Below are 18,502 nucleotides of genomic sequence, written 5' to 3'. Positions count from 1 at the left end.
TGGTGCTTTCCAGGCTAAGCAAAAGTTTTCAGTGTCTTAGATAATCCACCAGTAATATGCACACCTTATATTAGATACAATTAAGATGATGATGCTTAAAACACTGGCTTAAGTACTTCATGCCTTGTACTCACTATCTTTAATTAGAAGCTTTGAAACTATATTGGCTTGCTTTTTCATTTTTTTAACTGCATAAAATGTAGTAATGTATCAAGGCTTTTATTTAGAGACTTAAATAGAAATGATTTCATAGCTCTAAATATCATTTAAGGAAGATGAAATTCATAAATGAATCATTTTTCCTACTTGTACAACCTGAAATTTTGCCTTCCAACCTTCATCTTTATTCAGACAAAACGTACCAACTTGAAGAAACCCAACTCAGAAAGAACAGGCCATGGTTTGAGAGTGAAGTTCAATCCCTTGGCTCTCCTCCTAGATGCTTCTTTGGAGGGTGAATTTGATCTGGTACAACGAATCATATATGAGGTAAGCTTTTAAACAATGGCAACCCCATTGTTTAAAGCCTTTTTAACCCTTTTCCCATTCAGGGAAAAGGAAGTGCTAAACTATTTTATGTTTTCGACAGGTTGATGATCCCAGTAAACCAAATGATGAAGGCATTACACCTTTGCATAATGCAGTGTGTGCTGGTCATCACCACATTGTGAAGTTCCTGCTCGATTTTGGTGTAAATGTAAATGCAGCAGATAGTGATGGCTGGTAAGTATCAAGATTTTTAGCCTGGTATCTGGGAGAAGCACCATTTAGATGCACATTCAGATTTTAATTGAAACCTGTTCTGGGAACAATTTCCTTCCTCTTTATCCATACCAAATAAGTACTCTCTAAGCTGTAGGTGGAGATGAACTCAAATGCAAGGTTACAGCTCCCAAGCAAGCAAACTTAAAGCATAAATTAGATTACAGTTTGTGATAATTAGTGGTAGAGTTGCATTTCTTGTTCAGGTGCTGAAATAATTGAACTATAAATAACAAATTACAAAAGTTATTTTGCTTAAGTTTTTTCATCAAAGATACCACTACAGATGTTGGTGTTCTTGAAGAATCTCACTTTACAGGTAGCTGTAGCATTCCTAAAGTCTTTTTGAGGGGTGGGAATGTGAATCCTTAACTTTGTTTTACCTTTCAGGTTTCCTTGTATTAGAAAATACCCTTTCACACCCAACAGCTTTGTAAGCTGCGAAAATTATTAGTTTTGCTATCATCTGTTTCATAATGCTTGGCTTTACTGGAGTCAGGTAAATCCTGAAATCCACCCTAGCTGCTTGACAGGTTTTAGACAATGCATACACATACTTTAAACATAAAGAAAATTTTCCTTTTAAAATAGACAGGCTGTAAAGGGCAAGATGAAAGTTAGGATTCATGGAAACTTCTTTTTTCACATGTACATTTTTTTGCTTTATTTCAGGACACCCTTGCATTGTGCAGCTTCTTGCAATAGTGTTCATCTCTGTAAACTACTGGTTGAATCTGGGGCAGCTATTTTTGCTTCAACTATAAGTGATATAGAAACTGCTGCAGACAAATGTGAGGAGATGGAAGAAGGTTATATTCAGTGTTCCCAGTTTTTGTATGGTAAGCTGTGACACCACATCTTTCTTAAGCTTCATCCTGACTTGTCCCTCTGATCTGTGTGAAACATCTGCTTAGGCCCCAGACTGGATGATATGGCCCATCACGTCCATGTGCCTTCTAAGTGCTAAAACCAGCATCACCTTTTCATTGTGATGTTGGTCTTAGTCCTTCTGGGTTTTGAATTACTTCACAGGCTCCTTCAAATGTTAAGATTTTTAAAGTTTTAATTTGGCTTTATTTCAGGAAATGCTTCTACAGGGAGGTTTTGACCATAACAGTGAGTTGGCAAGTGTTTTGACAGAGAGACTCCTAACTTCCTGATGCACAGGCTGTCAACTGAATTCTAGTAGTAGGAGCAGCCTTTTATTTCCCATAAAATGTTATTAAGAGTTGGTGTTTCCAAGGCATTTTGACAAGGCAGCATGTGTCTGTGTAGTGTTGCTGTGCTCTGATTTTCATCCCTATGCTGAAATTCAGAACTATCTATTATCATCTGAGATCTATACCCAAATTTCTAGCAGATCACACAAAGAAAGAAATATGCTTTATGAATAATTATTTTACAGGAGTGCTTGGTTACTAAAATATATTTTGCAGGAAAAGCACTTCAATGGAGCAGACAAATTTTTTATTTCCATGAGAGGATTTAAGCTTCATTAAGGCTGTTTCAGATCTGACATTGTATGAGCTTTGAAAGCCTCAAGTGTCCCTGTAGAAGGCCTGCTGTAGGAAGCAGTTTCCACTGCACGTATAATAAATGAGAAAAACTCATTCTCTAAATTATTCTGCAAGATTTTGTTTTATCATGCAGTTAAATTTCTGACAGCATTTCATCATGGAAGTACTGAAAACTGTTCATGAAATGTTATTAACAGGAGACTAATATTAGGGCCACTGTGTCAATAATAAAAATCTCAGAGGCAAAAAAGAGTCTATTTTACCATCTGGTGTTGTTAACAGGAGTGCAGGAGAAGCTGGGAGTGATGAATAAAGGGGTGGTGTATGCTCTGTGGGATTATGAAGCCCAGAACAATGACGAGCTGTCATTCCACGAGGGCGATGCCATCACTATCCTGCGGCGCAAGGATGACAATGAGACGGAGTGGTGGTGGGCCCGCCTCAATGACAAGGAAGGCTATGTGCCTAAAAACCTCCTGGGGGTAAGTTCTTTACCTCTCCCTTCTATTTGTCACCTGCACCTGAAGTAGGAACAAAAGATGGATCTTTAGTCAGAATCCCTCTGTGCACCATTCGCAGCACATTGAAGTGGTGTAAAGCAGATTATTCTCTCTGGCCCCTGTGCCATTGTAAACAAACAGGAGAGGCTACTGTTAGGAAATTGGTACTGGTTGTCTTTGAGCAAGATAGTATATTTAATATAGTTTATGCTTTAATGAGACTTTTTCTCCTCCTTGGCTAAAATATAGAGCCCTTATGGAAAATATGGTGGCTCTATTAGGAATTTTGAAGCCTTGGTTCACAAAGTTCTTTGAGAAGGTTTTTAATACCTGGCACAAGATAAGGACATAGGTGTGTGTGAGTTCATAACAGGAAAGAGCCTTGAAGATGACAACTGTGGGCACATTGTTTATGCTGCTCAGACAGATGGAACACTGTCAGGAGAGGCCAGGAATGTAAGGTGACTAAGTAGAGAGCTACTGAGGACAAAATGCATAAGAGAACCTTGCAGAGCAGGAAATAAGCTCTCTGGAGTGCTCAACAGGGAATTTTTGTACTTATGTAAAAGCATCCTTTGTCTGTTCTGGATCTTGAGCTAAATGCACCATGTCATTTTCAGAGCAGCCATGTTGCTGCCATTGGCAGGAGTAAATCAGCCCTTTTCCTCCTGCTTCTTTTTTTTCAGGAGTGGCCTAAGAACACTCTCAAGCTTACAGAAACCCCACCCCCCAAAACACTTCAGCACCCAGTTCTGCCTAATAAGTTCTGCCTAAAGTACCCCTTTAGTTATAAATTATTTAAGTTGGTATTAACCATGCAAAGCCTAATACTGTTATTCTGGTTTTTTTTTAGTTATATCCACGAATAAAACCTCGACAGCGAACCCTTGCTTGAATTCAGTTGTACAACAGTGCAGTACCATGCTGGTAACTGGAAACTTAGAACATACACTGGAGCCATCATTTTTGGTCATTTCACACGGAGAAATAAAACTATGATATTTAGTTTTAATGGTGCTTTCTCTTGTTAAATGGACAGCATCCACGATTTCCAAGATCTGCAGTTTGTAACGAGGATTGTTTGTGTGACCAGCACTGAGGAGGAGAGCGATGCCTCCGCTACCGCCAGTGCTGCGCCAGCTCTCGTCTCACGCGGTGTTTTCAGTCAGAGTTCCGTGGTAGGAGCTTCCTTGTGTTCCATGTTCAGAGGTGTCATTTGCAGAGTGCAGATGCACTGTCCAGTTTGCTCCAACCCCCCACAGCAACTGTCCCATGTCAGGATTTTGGGTATTTCTGTTCCATACCAGTGAATGTTGAGTTCTCATTACAGATCAGCTCTTTGGGTTCTAGGACACAAGATCTTCACCTGTTACATGCATAATTAAGTAGTTACCAAAGCTTGGTGAAGGCTGGGATTTTAGGTGGCAACATGGTAAACACTTAAATCCTAGTCTGGACAACCCCAACGAAAGCTTTACCTAGTCTAGCATCTTGCAGTATTTGCATTTAGAATCAAGCTAGAGAACTAACAAAAACCAACAGTATTTGTACACTTCTCAAAATCCCTACACAATATTCACTTGGTGTTTTATTTTCTTATTATTCAGCCTACAGCACCGCTGTTACCTCTACGAATGTAAAGGTTCCCCTACTAACCCCCCGAGCTCATCCAGCCTGGACACAACAGTTAGTACTGAAGTTGCAGCAGCTTAAGGGATCTGTATGTCTGCAGGGATGAAAGTGCAATAGTTGAAAAGGGTAAGAGTCTGGTAAGGGTTATACTGTGTCACCTGAAGTCTGCCTGAGTAGTCAGTCTAGAAGAAAATATGAAGGACTGGATAGAAGTAGAGAAAGAGGGTCGTGTAGATGCCAAGTGGAGGAGAAGAAAGAAACAAGGTTTAGAGAAGGATTTAAGAAAGGCAATAGCTTATTTGAGGACAGTTTCTGTGGTTCTTGGCAGCCTACAACTCTGCCAAGGCAAGTTATGCAATAACCTGTTCCACTACATTGTAGTTTCAAGCAAAAAAGAAAAACCCCACAAACAGGCACTTCACTGGAATTTTAATTGTACATGATTTTATATACCAAAAGTATATTTTGGATTTCCCGTTATAAGTTTTAGCCATATTTCTTGTAATTTTCTCCCATTTAACAGTATGCAATTTGATTAACTCTTCATGTACAAGTTCTGTGTATAATTTATATATCCATTTCTGCAGTGCTGTAACTTGCTTTTACCACAGGTCAGCATTAACTGTATATATTGTGGTGAAAAGTGAAAGGGTATTATTGTTGAAGAATTTGCTACATGAATGTGATGATTTCAAGAGCCTATGATACACTAATTCAGAGAACATGTAAATGTGCACAATAAAGTACTGCTAAGGCATGGCTGCATTCTCCACTCTCTTTATAGAGGTCTCAACAGCAGATGTGGCTTTGGTCAGAGTCTGCATGAAAACACTGATTGTAGTTTGCCAAGGTTACAGCTGTCAACCCACCTTTCCTCCTTGTTTTATCAGCTTCACTGAAGATGTGCTTACACACTAGTATCCCAGTATTCCAACTGGGAAAAGTTAACTTAGAACTAAAAGTAGTGTTTTCTTTAGAAAAAGTGAAATTTTTTACAGTTCAGAGACTATGGTGGCCATTACTAAAGAAGCTGTATATTACAAAATTAAATAACACCTTTTTTTAAATAAGTGAATTAATTTATTCATATTTGTACATTAAATTGTATACAATTTCAGATAGCATTACAGTTAGATTAACAAAAGCTCATTACCAAAAAAGAAAATACAAAACTAAAAATTATTCTGGAAGCTTATTACAGAAGTTAAGTTTCACGGTCGAGTTCATACAAGTCAAATCTGGTGGTATTCAGTGAAAAATTTAGATCTTCAAAATTAAATGTTTAAAAAAACCCATGTGATTTCTATAAAATCATATCTAAGGCAGATTTCTTTTTGTACATTGATTTTAAACATTTGGATAGAGGGAAAAACCTGAGATCTATACCCAAAAGCTATTCTCTGCAGAAGAGACATACACATTTGTTTGCTTCCTGTAGCAAACAGTATATATAATGGTTACTATAAAAGTTGTGCTGTACATTAGCTGTAGTGCAGGTCACTTTCATATTTAGTGCCAGTAAAGGCTTAACAAAATATACAAAGTCTTAAAAGGTGAGGCTGTTTAAAGCATTAACTGTATACATATTGCACACTACCGTGAATACTCATGGTTCAAAAAAATACTCGCATTTGCCAGTTCTTACATAATGAACCACGCTGGAATGAGAGAGAGAGTCAAGAACAGCAAATATTTCCAGCTGTCAAATCAGCACAAAGTGAGAGGCAGGTCTGTGGAGGCTGGTGTCTGTGTGTGCCCTCAGGAGGCCACAGCTGCAGTTCTCACTGGTCCCGAGACTCATAGAGAAGTTTTGTTGCCTAACAGAAAGGGAAAATGCCAGTGTTAACTGAAGTTTCACTTGCAGGCATGTTATCTGCTTCCCGCCCCTCCAAAAACCTCCTTTAAATCCAGGGCTTTGAATTCTTCCTTGTTTTCCTCCATGTGAGGCCTGTACTAGCATTCAGGAAGTGCTGAATGCACTTACACGGTGATGGAAGTTTGAGCACACGCTACTGAGCAGAGTAAAGGCTGGGCTGGGGCACCTGGGGAGTTCTAAAATGGCAAAAAAGCAACAAAGAGCCACAAACCTGCCCATACACATTATAAATGACAGTTCTGATCAGCAATCCATCAGCTGACTGATTGGAATGGGGCTTTGGTTTTTTCCCACCATAACTTTTATTTACCAAATACCAACCTTCAGTTTCATTACCCATGCAGGACCTAACACCAAAAGATTAAACTCTTCCATTTCCAAAATCAGTAACTTCTTTAAATCTTCATGAAGCAGTAAAAACAATTAGCTGAACTTAGGGTCAAATGAGTATTTCATAGTGCACATTCTTCAGCCAGTAAGAAAATCCAAGGAAGTTTAAAGCCAAATTCTTAGTTCTTTTCATCTAATAATATACATAAGATCTTGGGAAACCCTTCAGAGTGCATAAATTCCTCAGTCTCTGAGCAGAAACCTAGTCATGTTCATTACACCCAGCCATAGCTTCTGTTTTCCAAGCAACAAGGCCCTGAAGTCCTTGATAAAAAAATAACAGAAATACTCCTAAGGCTGAATGTTCTCTCTGGTGCTGCTGAACAGCCTAGGTAAAGATTTTTTCAGCCTTGTCTAAGTTTTGGCTGCTTTGCTTACCTTATGCATAGCTGCCAGCCAGGCTGCTGACAGCTTCTTGTTACAGCTGAAGTCTTCACCAGCAGTAAACTTCATCTGCATCACCTCCTCCGACCCTGGGACCTTGTACTGCAGGACCATTCCTATGGCACGAGTGTTGCCTCCTGGAAAGAGAAACAACATCTGGAACAGCAGCAGCTTTTACCAACTAAGTAACAAAACATTTTCCAGCTCATGAGTATGTTTGGAGAAATGTGCTCACTGCTCAGTTCAGAGCACAAGCAGCTGCTGGATCTGAGGAGCTCATGACCACAGTGCAGGCAGTGGGACCTGCAGCCTCCTATTGCTTCATTCTCTCTGCCAAGCACCAAGGCAGAACCTGCATCAGCCTTCAGGTAAAGCCACACGCCTGGAACACCTTCATGATTTACTAGCACCATGTTAAGACACTGTTACCACAGTTTCATACAGTAGCCTGCAGTCTGTAGGCTTAGGGTCCAATCAAACTGATGGCAAAGCAGGCAGCAGTCCCTCCAAACCTGGCAAAGGATGGAATGATGCTTACATAAGGCTAGAGAACAGCTGGCAACATCATTTACTTCCTGAAGGAAATTGCTGCCAAAGACTGCTCTGCCAAGAGCGCAGTAAGCGAGGTGTTTGCTTCTCTCTTACTGAGGCTGCAGAGATGAAGATAAACCAAAGAAAAAATACAAACATTTAACAAGAACTTTTAGAATGACACATTACTGTCATTACTTCCTGCAGCAGTGGAGCACAAACTAAGCTCTAGGAGCAGCACTAGCATACACAGGACACTTCTTACAAAGCTCTTTTTAGAAGTGTCTGCATGAGAGGGCCCCTGGAGGCTGTTACTGCAATATCTGAGGAGCCAAAACAAATCACAATCTAAGCCAAACTCAATCTAGTTAGTGCTGTTAATGTACCCAACCCAATCAGAAGCCCACAGCAGGGTTTATAAAAGAGCTCTAGGATAAATGGAAATTCAACTTCATCAATTGCTTCTCTGCACCTACTGGTCAGAATAATGGATTAAGAGTCTACTGAAAGATAAACCAGTGGAAATCACACACCCACAGCCTTGACCAGCTTGCCCATGTCTGGCATTACTAAGACAGAATACACCTTGCACAACAAAGAGGCCTTTCTTTTAAAGTTGTGTAAATGCAAGCCAATAATTAACAGTTTCAGTGCAAAGCCTTTCCAGACAGCCCACAGGGAGTATATTTATTTCTAGTATGCCAAATTCAGCAACCTGCTAAGCAGATGATCTGTAATCTGTAACATTGTGTACTACTGCAGATAGCATTTCTCATCTCTCCTTCTCCCAGCACGGACAACAGCACTTTGGTCTAAAGAAGGCCTTGAGCACCTTAGTTCTCCTCCAGAGTGTTACAAAACATTCACTCTTGGTTTATTAAACAGACATATGGGAAGGAACAGATATGTGTCAGACTCAAACATAACTCAAGTTGAACAGCAATTATGGATCAAGCACATAATCAGCACTGCAGAGAAGAAAGAGGTGAGGGGGCCATGGCATGCTTGGGTGAGTCATGCTGAAAGGCACTGCAGATACCTTCAGTAACAGGCTGGCTCTCCAGGAGGCTGGTGTAAGTGTGAATATCTTTTTCTACCATCAACAAGGAAGGCAGGCAGAAAAGAGATAAAGCAATCAGAAGAGTAGTGAGCAAGGAATTACAGGAGCATTAAGTGACTCAGCAATATACCTGGGTGATTTAAATACCAAGGTAAGTTTATTCAAGTTAACATGCTGTACTGACTGAATAATGCACAGATGGGCTGTGCAATTAGAAAAACCCAGCAGTGACAGAAGTGTTGATAGAGAACAATTATTGAAATTCCTGACCTTGTTTGTTCTCATTTCAGTCAATTCATATTCAGGTTCATCCTGAAATACTCTAAAATCTGGTAAGAGATGGGGCAGTAAGTTGCTGCACTCCAATTTATATGTTACCAGTTTCATTTGGCCACCCCTTTGTCTTGAATGAAATTAAGAAAGGATAGTTGAATTATTTACTCCCCCTCCCCCATTTCATTCTGTTAACAATGTTTGAACCAGTCAAGGCAAAATCCCAGCTGGATTCTGAAATGGAAGCTACCAAAGACTAACAGTTCCCTCCTATGAGCTCTTAAATTAGCAAATATTTTTACATACCCAAGAGAACAGGTGACAATCACCCTTACTCAGGTTTATCAAGAGTCTCTCCCACATTAAGGCTGTGGGGGAACTTCTAAATCTTTAGGTGTTCCCCCAGCTCCCAGCAGCCACATGGGACAGGGTGTCACAGACTGTGCTCTATTCTGAGAGCAGTTGTAACCAATAGTTAAACACTGAATTCGCTGTCTAGCTCAATAACTACAGCTTCATTTTTTTTCTTAATAGTTCATTTATATTAAAAGAAAAAATTACCTCCAGGAGTAAATCCCTCTGTAAGTATCTGAACAGTTGAAATCTGTATAATTTCAATTTCATAATGGCTGTCTCCATCCAAAACCAGGTATCTACATAATAGAAGAAAAAGGGTTTTTTCACTTTTTTTTTTTCCTACAAGATCAATTCCAAATCAGAGGAAAAAAGTTAAACAATCTCTCAGTGACATTGTTTATCTGTTATTTGGGGTGAGGAGGGATAGAAATCAGGCAGAAAATGTTACTTTTCATTGAAATTTCACCCTTCCAAGACATTCTGATCCACACTGTTAGTAAATTCAAGCAAACATTCCAGTATTGTTGGATCTATCCTTTCAGTCTGATGACTCTCTCCAGTATCCTCAGGGCATGTTACTCTCCTATTTTTTTAAGTTATTGTGTAAGAATAGAGCTGTAAGTACATCAATGCTACAGTTTACAAGTGCAGTTTCCATCAATCTTTCTCACCTCTGGTTGTTGGAAAGTCGACAAACCATGAGCTCAGATTTATCAGATGTTCCCAGAGTTACAAAGAATGTAGCACCTGGAAAGAAATGGTTTAGTATTCTAATACAGAATTCAAGAAGCAACATTCAAGTATCAGAAACAACACCTAACTTTTACTTACTAATGCACTGAATTGAGTGAAATAAGGGAATAACTGAAAAATTAAACTGATTAACATCACAAAACACTCAAGTATAAAAAGCTGATCTTTAATTATCATGTTCTGACTTACAGGACCTTTCACACATGCTATGCAATTTCTCCCATGTGTAGAAATGCAGATGATATCCAAGAGGAATCTTTTTAAAATGAGAAGAAATTTGGAGGTGGCAAAGACAGGCAATTAAAGACCCTCTGTCATCACTGTAACACAAATGATTGTTTCTGTATTAAAAAAAAACAATTTAATAGCAGGATGTGACCTTCAGTTCTATGCTTAAGAAGCTGTAAAGACATCTCTTTTTCATTACTGAAGGCTGGCTCAGTATTATTGTGAGGTCAATGAACTTCAGCTTTCATGTTGATTCTTCCCCCTCCAAACTGCTTTGGCAAGGGGAAGGTCACTGTTGCTCCACTAGAGAGGTGACTCAGAACTCCAAGCAGCCCTGCTTCCTCCTCATGTTCCCTGTGTTACCCAATCCCAACAGGGCTGGCCTGGGAAATGAAGAAAACAACATCCAGCCCTGCCCAATGGTCTGCAATCCATCCCCACAACCTGAACCATGCAGCCCTGGAGTTCCACAGTTCCACCTCCTTACTTGCCAGCTCACCCAGGGCCACTGACCCCCAGCACAGAGCCTGTGCTGCTGAAGTGAGACAGAGACAGCAGCACCAAGGCTGGAGAAGGACATTACAGCCACCACCACCACCTCTCTGGCCACCATCTGTGGCTCTACAGCAAGGCAGGAACAACTTCAGAACATGAAAGCAAACAGGAGTAGCTTTAAAAAAAACTCTTCAATTTAAAAGATGGGATTTAAAAACTCATCTACGCCCTCATGGTAAAGCAGAGTGAAGAATGATTTATGTGCTCCAGGATGAGCACACTCCCTTCTGAACCCAGGATCTCCCCAGGAACATCCTTGCACATCACATGTGGGGCTTAGCTTACCCATTATGCACATAGGCACCATGCTGAGAGATCATCAAAAGGCACTGAAGGATCACAGACTATTTTAAAAACTGAAGTTTCAGCTTTCTTAATGTAATTGGAACATGAATTACTGTATTGTGAAGGTTTAAACCTATGGAAAATTGAGTACTCATGATGATCTGCCATCAACCACAGCTGTAGGCCATGGACAAGATCAAAGCTCTCAGATGAAGCTTGAAACAAGCACTCTGTCTTGTTTGAAAATGTTAAAATATTCTCTCAAGTATTTTTCATCCTTATTTAATGTAACAGGAATATGGTTAAAAGATGCATTATTTCAAGGAAAATGCCAACTGCACACTCATCTGTTCTCACAGGTATTAAAAATTTATCTTTAATTAAATCACTCTCCATCAAGACCAAGAAGTACAAACTGAGAGGTGCAAACACTGACTACGAAGTGTGAACCTGTCTCTGAATAAACCCGTAACGCAAAATCACTAACTGCAAAACAAGAGGCACAGCAAAGAGGAAACAAAACCACAGCTTGTGGGACAAGAAGCACTGCTCTTGCTGTTCACTGGAATTTGAATAACCACAACCAGGACCTTGGGTGCTTACCATTCATGAGCACTTTGAGCTGTTTGTCGTAGAACTCGGTCTCCTTCTGCGACACCAGGGCGCACTCGGCGCACTGCCGCACGGGGTCCACGAAGCACATGCGGGGCAGAGGCACTTTCTTACTGCAGCACTTGTCACAGAAACACTTCCCACACCTTCTGCAGTGATGCTACAAGCACGAGAGAACACCTCCTTTACTTATTTACTAAGGAAACTAAGAGGTTACTACAAGTTTCTCAGGTGTGAAACGTGCAAGCTGAGGGACAGGTAGAAGAAATGAACTGTTACAGGGGCAGACAGGAATCTCTGAAGGTTGGACACAAAGGACTGAGTATAATATAAACAGCAGCACTCTAAGCCTTTGCTGGCACTCTCTAAAGATGCTTCTGGAGCAAAAAAGAGCATCCTTTAATTTCCAGTAAATCCTTCACCTCCCTGTCAATAAAAACCCATGACAAGAGTGGTTTCCAGGTGCCTTCGGACTTCTGGCAAAAGATCTTGGAGAACTTCAACTGAAGTTTCTATTCTTCTTCAACTGCAAATACTATTATTCTCTTTTAAAACTTATTATCTCTTTTAAAACTTATTCTCTTATTCCCATGGGAAAAATATAAGAATCTTCATAGTTAGAACCTAAAGCTATTCCTTTTATCAGAAGTATCAGGCAGCACAGCACAAATCCAGGGAAGTTGTGAAACCAGAACAAGTCTTGCAGTGTGTTTCACAGCCCCTAAATCTGCAACCAGTGGCCTGTGCTCCAGATCAGGGGTGTGACAGTACCAGCAGACCTTCCTGATGCAAGTTCTCATGACAGAACAAGTACTCCCAGGCAAGCAGGAACTCATCTGTGGCTCAAAGCAACCCTCAAAGTTTGATACAAGGAACTGGTAACACTGCACTTTTGGTCAGTGTTAGGTTTTCCTTCCAAATGTTCTGCAAAATTCTCTGGAGTACCCATTTCCCAGGGCTACCCCCAACTGCTTCCCACAGCTAACACAAGGGAAACACAGCAGCTTGTCAACTGGTACAACATGTGAATGTGTCTGGTTTAAAACTGAAAAACATTAACTATGTCACTGCACTACAAGTCACACTTTCACATCTTTCTTCACTTTTGTAAGCCTGTGCTAACAAAGTGTCAATGTAATTATACAAAGGAATGATGTTCCCTCCTAAAAATTACTGCTGGCCTTCTTTGGGAGGGTGTTTTGTAGAATTCTCCATGTCATACTCTGCCCACCAGTCTGCATTCCACAGTGACCTCTTACCGTTAATAACAGAATTTAATGTCAGTGTTTTCTCTTCATCCAGTGAGCCTAATTATGTAGTTTTCACTTTCTACTTTAATTGGAATTTCTCTCTTCCAAACTCAAGACAAATCCTGGTTTACTTTTCAAAATATGTCAATTGTAGTACTTTGCAACACTTACTGCTTCATATTTCATTAATTTATCTTACCTTTCTAGTTATGAAGTCAAATTTTGTATCACACTGCATACATCTTGGGCACTAGAAAACAGTACAAATTAAGATTAGTCTACAATCTTTTTAAACCTTTAATTCCACCACCATATACAAAGAATGAGCTTCATATTATGCCCCATAAAGAAACACCTCCAACAAATTTCCATCTCTTATCTTTTCACCATGAATAGCTTTCATTTAATATTGATGTAGCAAAATAACGTCATCTCCATTTGCAAGACAAAAAAAGGAGCTGCCAAACTTTCCCCTAATGAATAGTGCATCCTGCCAGCAGGCAAAAGTAGATCTCAGAATTATTTACCATTCAAACATTGATAATGTTTGGCTATCTAGACAGTCCCATATCCCAGAATCAACTGGTTTTATGTAAGTTGTCCTCACTTTACTCTACTACCATGCTCTGCTGACTCGCCAAAACATTGTTTACACAATTTAATGCTCTCAATACTCACACATATTTGAAACATGCTAAGAGATATTTGGTTTTCTTCCAAGCCACCAAGACCTAATGCTTATTCCAGCTACAAAAAGTCACTTCCTGAAATATCTCTTTCCTAAAACAAACTTACACCCACACACTCCTTTCAAAAAAATGACAGAAAAAAAATTGAAGGAGTTTCTCCCTTCCAAGTAAGTAGAGTTTAAGGGGTGACAGCTTTGACTGTGTTAACAACCAGAAGTGATCAGTGACTGCTGGACAATCAAAATTTTCTGTATAGAAAGTCACCTACCAAAAGGTTGATACCCAACCCTTAGGTCACTGGATTTTCAACAAAACTTTACATCTTTTTATCTACCATATCAAACCCCAGTCTGAGGCTTATAATGCAATTTTTGCTGTATTTACTAGCAAATATTAATGCAAAATTATGCCTGGTTAGAAACTGAAACCCCTCAAAGCAGACTATCTCAGACTACAGCAGAATGTCCTCTTCACCACATGCCCTGAGCTGAGCAGGTGCTATTTGCTAAGCACACAGTAATCACCCTTTGCCTTTAATTAACACATTTCAATACTTAACCCTTTTTCTTCTATAAATCCCCTCAGGTTACAACAGCTTCTATTCAGGGATTTTTGCTCCAGCAGACACTCAATCACTGTCACAAATCCAACAGCTGTAGCCAAGAAAATATTACAGCAGCTAAATTAAAAATTCTCCAGAAATTTTTCATGTCCTTTTCAAGTGCAAGCTTGTTAATAATTGGTGATAGTTTATATGAAAGGCTCTGCTGTCTAAACAGACATTTAACACATTAGACAGTAATGGCAGTCACTGTAGTGGAAGGTAAACACCTACTTGCAGAATTTGTTACAACAAGCTGTTTCCAAATCCCACACAGAAGAGCACTGGAAGTGTTCCTGAATTGCTTTCACAAACACTGAACTGAGGCATCCAAACACAGCTTTTCACAATGGCTGCAGAAAAGCTTATTTCAACACTCACTGATAAATAACGTCAGCATGAAGCAATTTCAGCACACACCAGGTTTCACCTCTGTAACAAGCAGAACTCTACAGCTAATGTCATCTTCTGCTCTACCTGGTTTTAATTTTTGACATGTAGCTTAACAACTTGCCTGGGAGCTGGTCCTGGCAATAATTTTAGTATGCCTTCAATTTACCCAAGTTCTAATTAATTTTCATAATGAAAATATTTGGGAGGTTTTTGGTTGGGTTTTGGTGGTGGGTTTTGTTTTTTTTTAGTTCACCTGGACTGGGTTTTTTTATTTGTTTTTTTGCCAAAAGGCAGAAAGCACAAGTCACAAGCTAGAGGGAAAAAAAAATCAAACCCAAACTCTTCTAAATACTATGTTCTACATAGATTCTATGTTCTACATAGATTTCATACAGAATGCTAGGCTAAACATAAAAGTGGTTTTTAGGAAGGAACAAAATTATCCATCCTCTTATTTAACACAAACTATAGAAAATTATTTCTTAATTCCAGACCCATTATGAGAGCCCTGCCTGATACAAACAGCAGTCCTAAATAAATCACAAGTCAAGCAGCACATGGTAGCTGGCATTGCAATATAGGATTTTCTAAGGAAAATGTTCTGACAGAAGCAAGCTCAAGATACTGTTCCTTTGAGGTATTTCTGCTTTAAGTAACCAGAATGGAGTGAACCATTTGCATAATGTCAATTTCTGCTTTGCCTGGGACAAGATATTTATTGAGAACATCTTGAAATGTGAATTCTTCCCATTCATCCATACATTGACATAATCAGAGAGTGACTAGCATTTAATTAAGTTTTATTGCTTGGAGGGGTTTTATCACATTAGCAGAGAAGGAAGCACAGTGTCCAAGTTACTTCTCGTGTCTTCAAATAAAAAGATGTGAAGCAAGAAATTAAGTAAGAATTCATGTCAGAAGTACATTAATTTCATGTGCAGTCAAGCACCAATGCCAGTATCAGATTACAGATTATCAGAAAGAGGAAAATGGAAGAACATCCAACAGCTGTTGGATCTTGGCGTTAATTTAAAAATACCAAGAGTTGGTTCATTGCAAACTTGTCATGGGTTTGCTCAAGTGTGAGAACTTATTTCCATAATCCCACAGATCCAGCCAGAGGTGAGGATCCCATGGATGGCCAGGAATCAATAGTTACGCTCCACATGGTTTATTTGCATAAATAATAACAGAGTGATTCAAGAAGGGATGCTTGGGAAGCCCTGGCTGAGCTCCCTAACACAGGAAACCTCTGCAAAGGAGGAAGTTGAGGGAATCCCACCTGGCCAGAGGGGGAAAGGGCAGGATGCAAACCCAGGGCAGGCAGAGCTGGGCTGCTCTGACCCTGCTGAGCCTGGCCTTGGCCAGGAGGGCTCAGCTCCCTCCAGCAGCAAGGAAGGAACCCTCCAGCAGAGCCGGCAGCTCCTGGGCAGCACACAGAGCTCCTCAGCCATGGAAACATCTGCTCCACAGCTGCATATCACAAGCTTTGGCCACCTCTGCAGGCAAACTGACACATCTTACTCAATTTCTAGTCCAAGCTTTCCTTAACAGAAATATCATCAATTGAGCTCTGCTGGTGATTAACAAAGAAATTCTGAGTCAGAGAAGGCACATGCAGATGCCAACATCCTAAGTTAAATGATGCTCAGCACAGACTTTCATAAATCCCCCTCAACTCATTACCTCTACTACAAATAAAATTACTTTAAAAAGTAAACTTTTCAGTAGTCCTGCTCCAGCCTTGCATTTCAAATTCCTCACAGATACCAATATTTTAAGACTGTATAATCTTGTGATAAAAAAATTTAAAACTTAATTACATTTCAATGCTGTATAAGCTGCACAAAACTACCAACTGCCATAATTATTAGGTGGCCTTAATTTAAAAAAATAAGCCAGTTGACTCTTGCATAAGAAAAATAAAATTACTGGATTTGTGAGTGTTACTGGCTGCACAGCAAAAGCCAATGGATTTGAAAAGCCAGATAAGAATTTGCTAACACCACTCAAGGTCTTGGACATAGACCCTTCATTTTTAATAATGTCTGACATGGTAACAAGAGCAAGCATTCTCAACTAATTCATTGCCTAGGTAACCCTGTGTCTTTAAATTTAATTGTTCTTAACAAAAACTTGGGATTTATAAGCTTCTTGGTGTATCACATACCTGCTTTATTTAAGGCAAAATTTTGCAACATATTTGGCAATTGTTAACCAAAGGGATGTCAGAACTCTAGCATACTCCAGAAATCTAGTAAATTTTTTTTAGTAAAAAAATATTTTACTTCCAGAAATCTAGTAAAATAACTAACCACAAAATAACAATTCATAGTCTTAATCTTGCATTAACAAATGCATTTTAAATATTTACCTCTATCACACTTCCTCTCAATAGCAAATATCACTGAGCACATTCAGTCACAATTCAACACCCTCAGCCTATAGATCTGCAGACTACAGGGGGAAAGTTGAATTTTAAGGAGAATGAAACTACAATAAAATTGTAATAGAGAATTCAAACTAACAACGCACTTTATACTGATGTAGCTACAATACACAGATTTAATTCTCTCCATATATCTAACAAGTTTAACTAGATGCTACCACAGTCCCCAAACAATCTTTAGCTGGATTACACAGAACGTTCTGCCCGCAGAGATACGAGGCAGAGGGAGAGGCTTTGTTCTCCATTCCTGACCGAAGCAGGACTCGGTGTTCCCGTGCACAACAGCCCAGCACGTCCCAGGAACGCTCTGCTGGCTGACCCCGGCCGAAATCCACACTAAATAAATCCTCATTCCGCTCACATGTAAATGCGCGGGCGTGTGTCCACGCCACAGAACGCAGGCAATAAATAAATAAACCAACAATGGATTCTATGTTGTTTGTGCATCTGGGTGCAGCGGCTGGCAACAATCGACTCTCCTTACGTGAAATTAAAAATATCACCATCGCTAAGTTGTTTACTCGGTAAATATTTCAAGCAAAGCTGACTGAAACAGACTGAGCTGTTCAGTGGCTGTTTAACCACGAACACTCACACCAAGAGCCAGAAGGGCTGTTCTACCTCAGCCCTATTGCTTCAATAATGTATGCAGTTAGTTTTAAACCAGAACCACCTTTAGCAGCACTTAAAGCAACACCGACCAGCTCGCTACACTTCTCATCACCAATCGCGAATTTTCGCGCCGGGGCCGCACAGCGGAGAGGAGCGAGTGACAGCCCCGTCCCTGCGTCCTTTAACCCATCAGCCCAAGGGAAGCGAAAAAGCGGAGGGAAAGGGAGGAAGGAACAGGGGGAAGGGAAGAGCGGCACCCCTGCCCCGGCGGTACCTCCTTGTCGGGCACCCAGGGCGGCTCGTCCAGGCCGAAGGGGCTGCGGGCGGCGCGGTGCTCGGGCACCATGCGCAGCCCGCTGGGGGAGCGCACCAGCTTCTTCGCGTCGCCGCCCGACATCTTCCCCCGCGCGCCGCCGCCGCCAAGGGACGCCCGCGCCGCCGCCCAATGGCCGCGCGGCGCTGCGCGATGGACACGGCACTCAACCAATGGGAAGCAGCGGCTCACCGGCTCCGCCCACACGGTCAGGGCTTTCCAGCCAATCCCGTGCCCCTTGGTGCAGTACTCCCGCCTCCTTCGTGTCCCGCAACCCGGAAGCGAAGGGTTGGTCGCCGAGTTCCAGGAAGCGGCACACCGAGCCCGGACCGCCGCGGCCGCGAGGGGCGGCTCCGCAGGGCGCGGCTCCGCAGAGAGCGGTTCCGCAGAGAGCCCCCGGTCGCTGCCGCAGCGCCCGCCCGAGGCTCTGAGCCAGCCCGGCCCCGCCGCTCCCGGCCGGCCCAGCGGGAGGGGAACGAG

At 41.0% G+C, this 18,502-nt stretch overlaps 2 protein-coding genes across 10 annotated transcripts in view; one reads left to right on the top strand and one right to left on the bottom strand.

The window, feature by feature from the left end:
• Nucleotides 1-5,304, top strand: part of PPP1R13B (protein phosphatase 1 regulatory subunit 13B) — a 69,606-nt gene extending 64,302 nt beyond the window's left edge. For 3 of the 5 annotated variants that reach the window (XM_058806226.1, XM_058806228.1, XM_058806227.1), the window contains 5 exons: nucleotides 352-489; nucleotides 590-723; nucleotides 1,435-1,601; nucleotides 2,562-2,761; nucleotides 3,633-5,302. In XM_058806226.1, the coding sequence (XP_058662209.1) occupies nucleotides 352-489; nucleotides 590-723; nucleotides 1,435-1,601; nucleotides 2,562-2,761; nucleotides 3,633-3,674 (681 nt within the window). In that variant the 3' untranslated portion in view covers nucleotides 3,675-5,302. Of the gene's footprint in view, nucleotides 1-351; nucleotides 490-589; nucleotides 724-1,434; nucleotides 1,602-2,561; nucleotides 2,762-3,632 lie in introns of all 5 variants that reach the window. The other 2 variants (XM_058806225.1, XM_058806224.1) reach the window with 1 other exon arrangement.
• Nucleotides 5,305-5,468: 164 nt separating this feature from the next.
• ZFYVE21 (zinc finger FYVE-type containing 21) lies at nucleotides 5,469-18,364 on the bottom strand. Of its 5 annotated transcripts, none has more exons than XM_058806232.1 (8): nucleotides 18,215-18,364; nucleotides 13,165-13,215; nucleotides 11,707-11,875; nucleotides 9,954-10,029; nucleotides 9,487-9,578; nucleotides 8,632-8,685; nucleotides 7,056-7,198; nucleotides 5,469-6,228 (listed from the first exon to the last, which is right to left on the bottom strand). In XM_058806232.1, the coding sequence occupies exons 2-8, from the start codon at nucleotides 13,201-13,203 to the stop codon at nucleotides 6,193-6,195; spliced, it is 609 nt and encodes a 202-aa protein (XP_058662215.1). In that variant the 5' UTR covers nucleotides 13,204-13,215; nucleotides 18,215-18,364; the 3' UTR covers nucleotides 5,469-6,192. The 5 variants fall into 5 exon arrangements, with proteins under 5 accessions (XP_058662215.1, XP_058662213.1, XP_058662217.1 ...); XM_058806230.1 differs by lacking the exon at nucleotides 18,215-18,364 and adding an exon at nucleotides 17,984-18,167; XM_058806234.1 differs by lacking the exon at nucleotides 18,215-18,364 and adding an exon at nucleotides 14,214-14,435.
• Between the last annotated feature and the right edge of the window lie 138 nt (nucleotides 18,365-18,502).

Source organism: Ammospiza caudacuta, chromosome 6, assembly GCF_027887145.1.
Source record: "Ammospiza caudacuta isolate bAmmCau1 chromosome 6, bAmmCau1.pri, whole genome shotgun sequence".
Classification (NCBI taxonomy): Eukaryota; Metazoa; Chordata; class Aves; order Passeriformes; family Passerellidae; genus Ammospiza; species Ammospiza caudacuta.
This window is presented reverse-complemented; position numbering and strand designations above follow the sequence as displayed.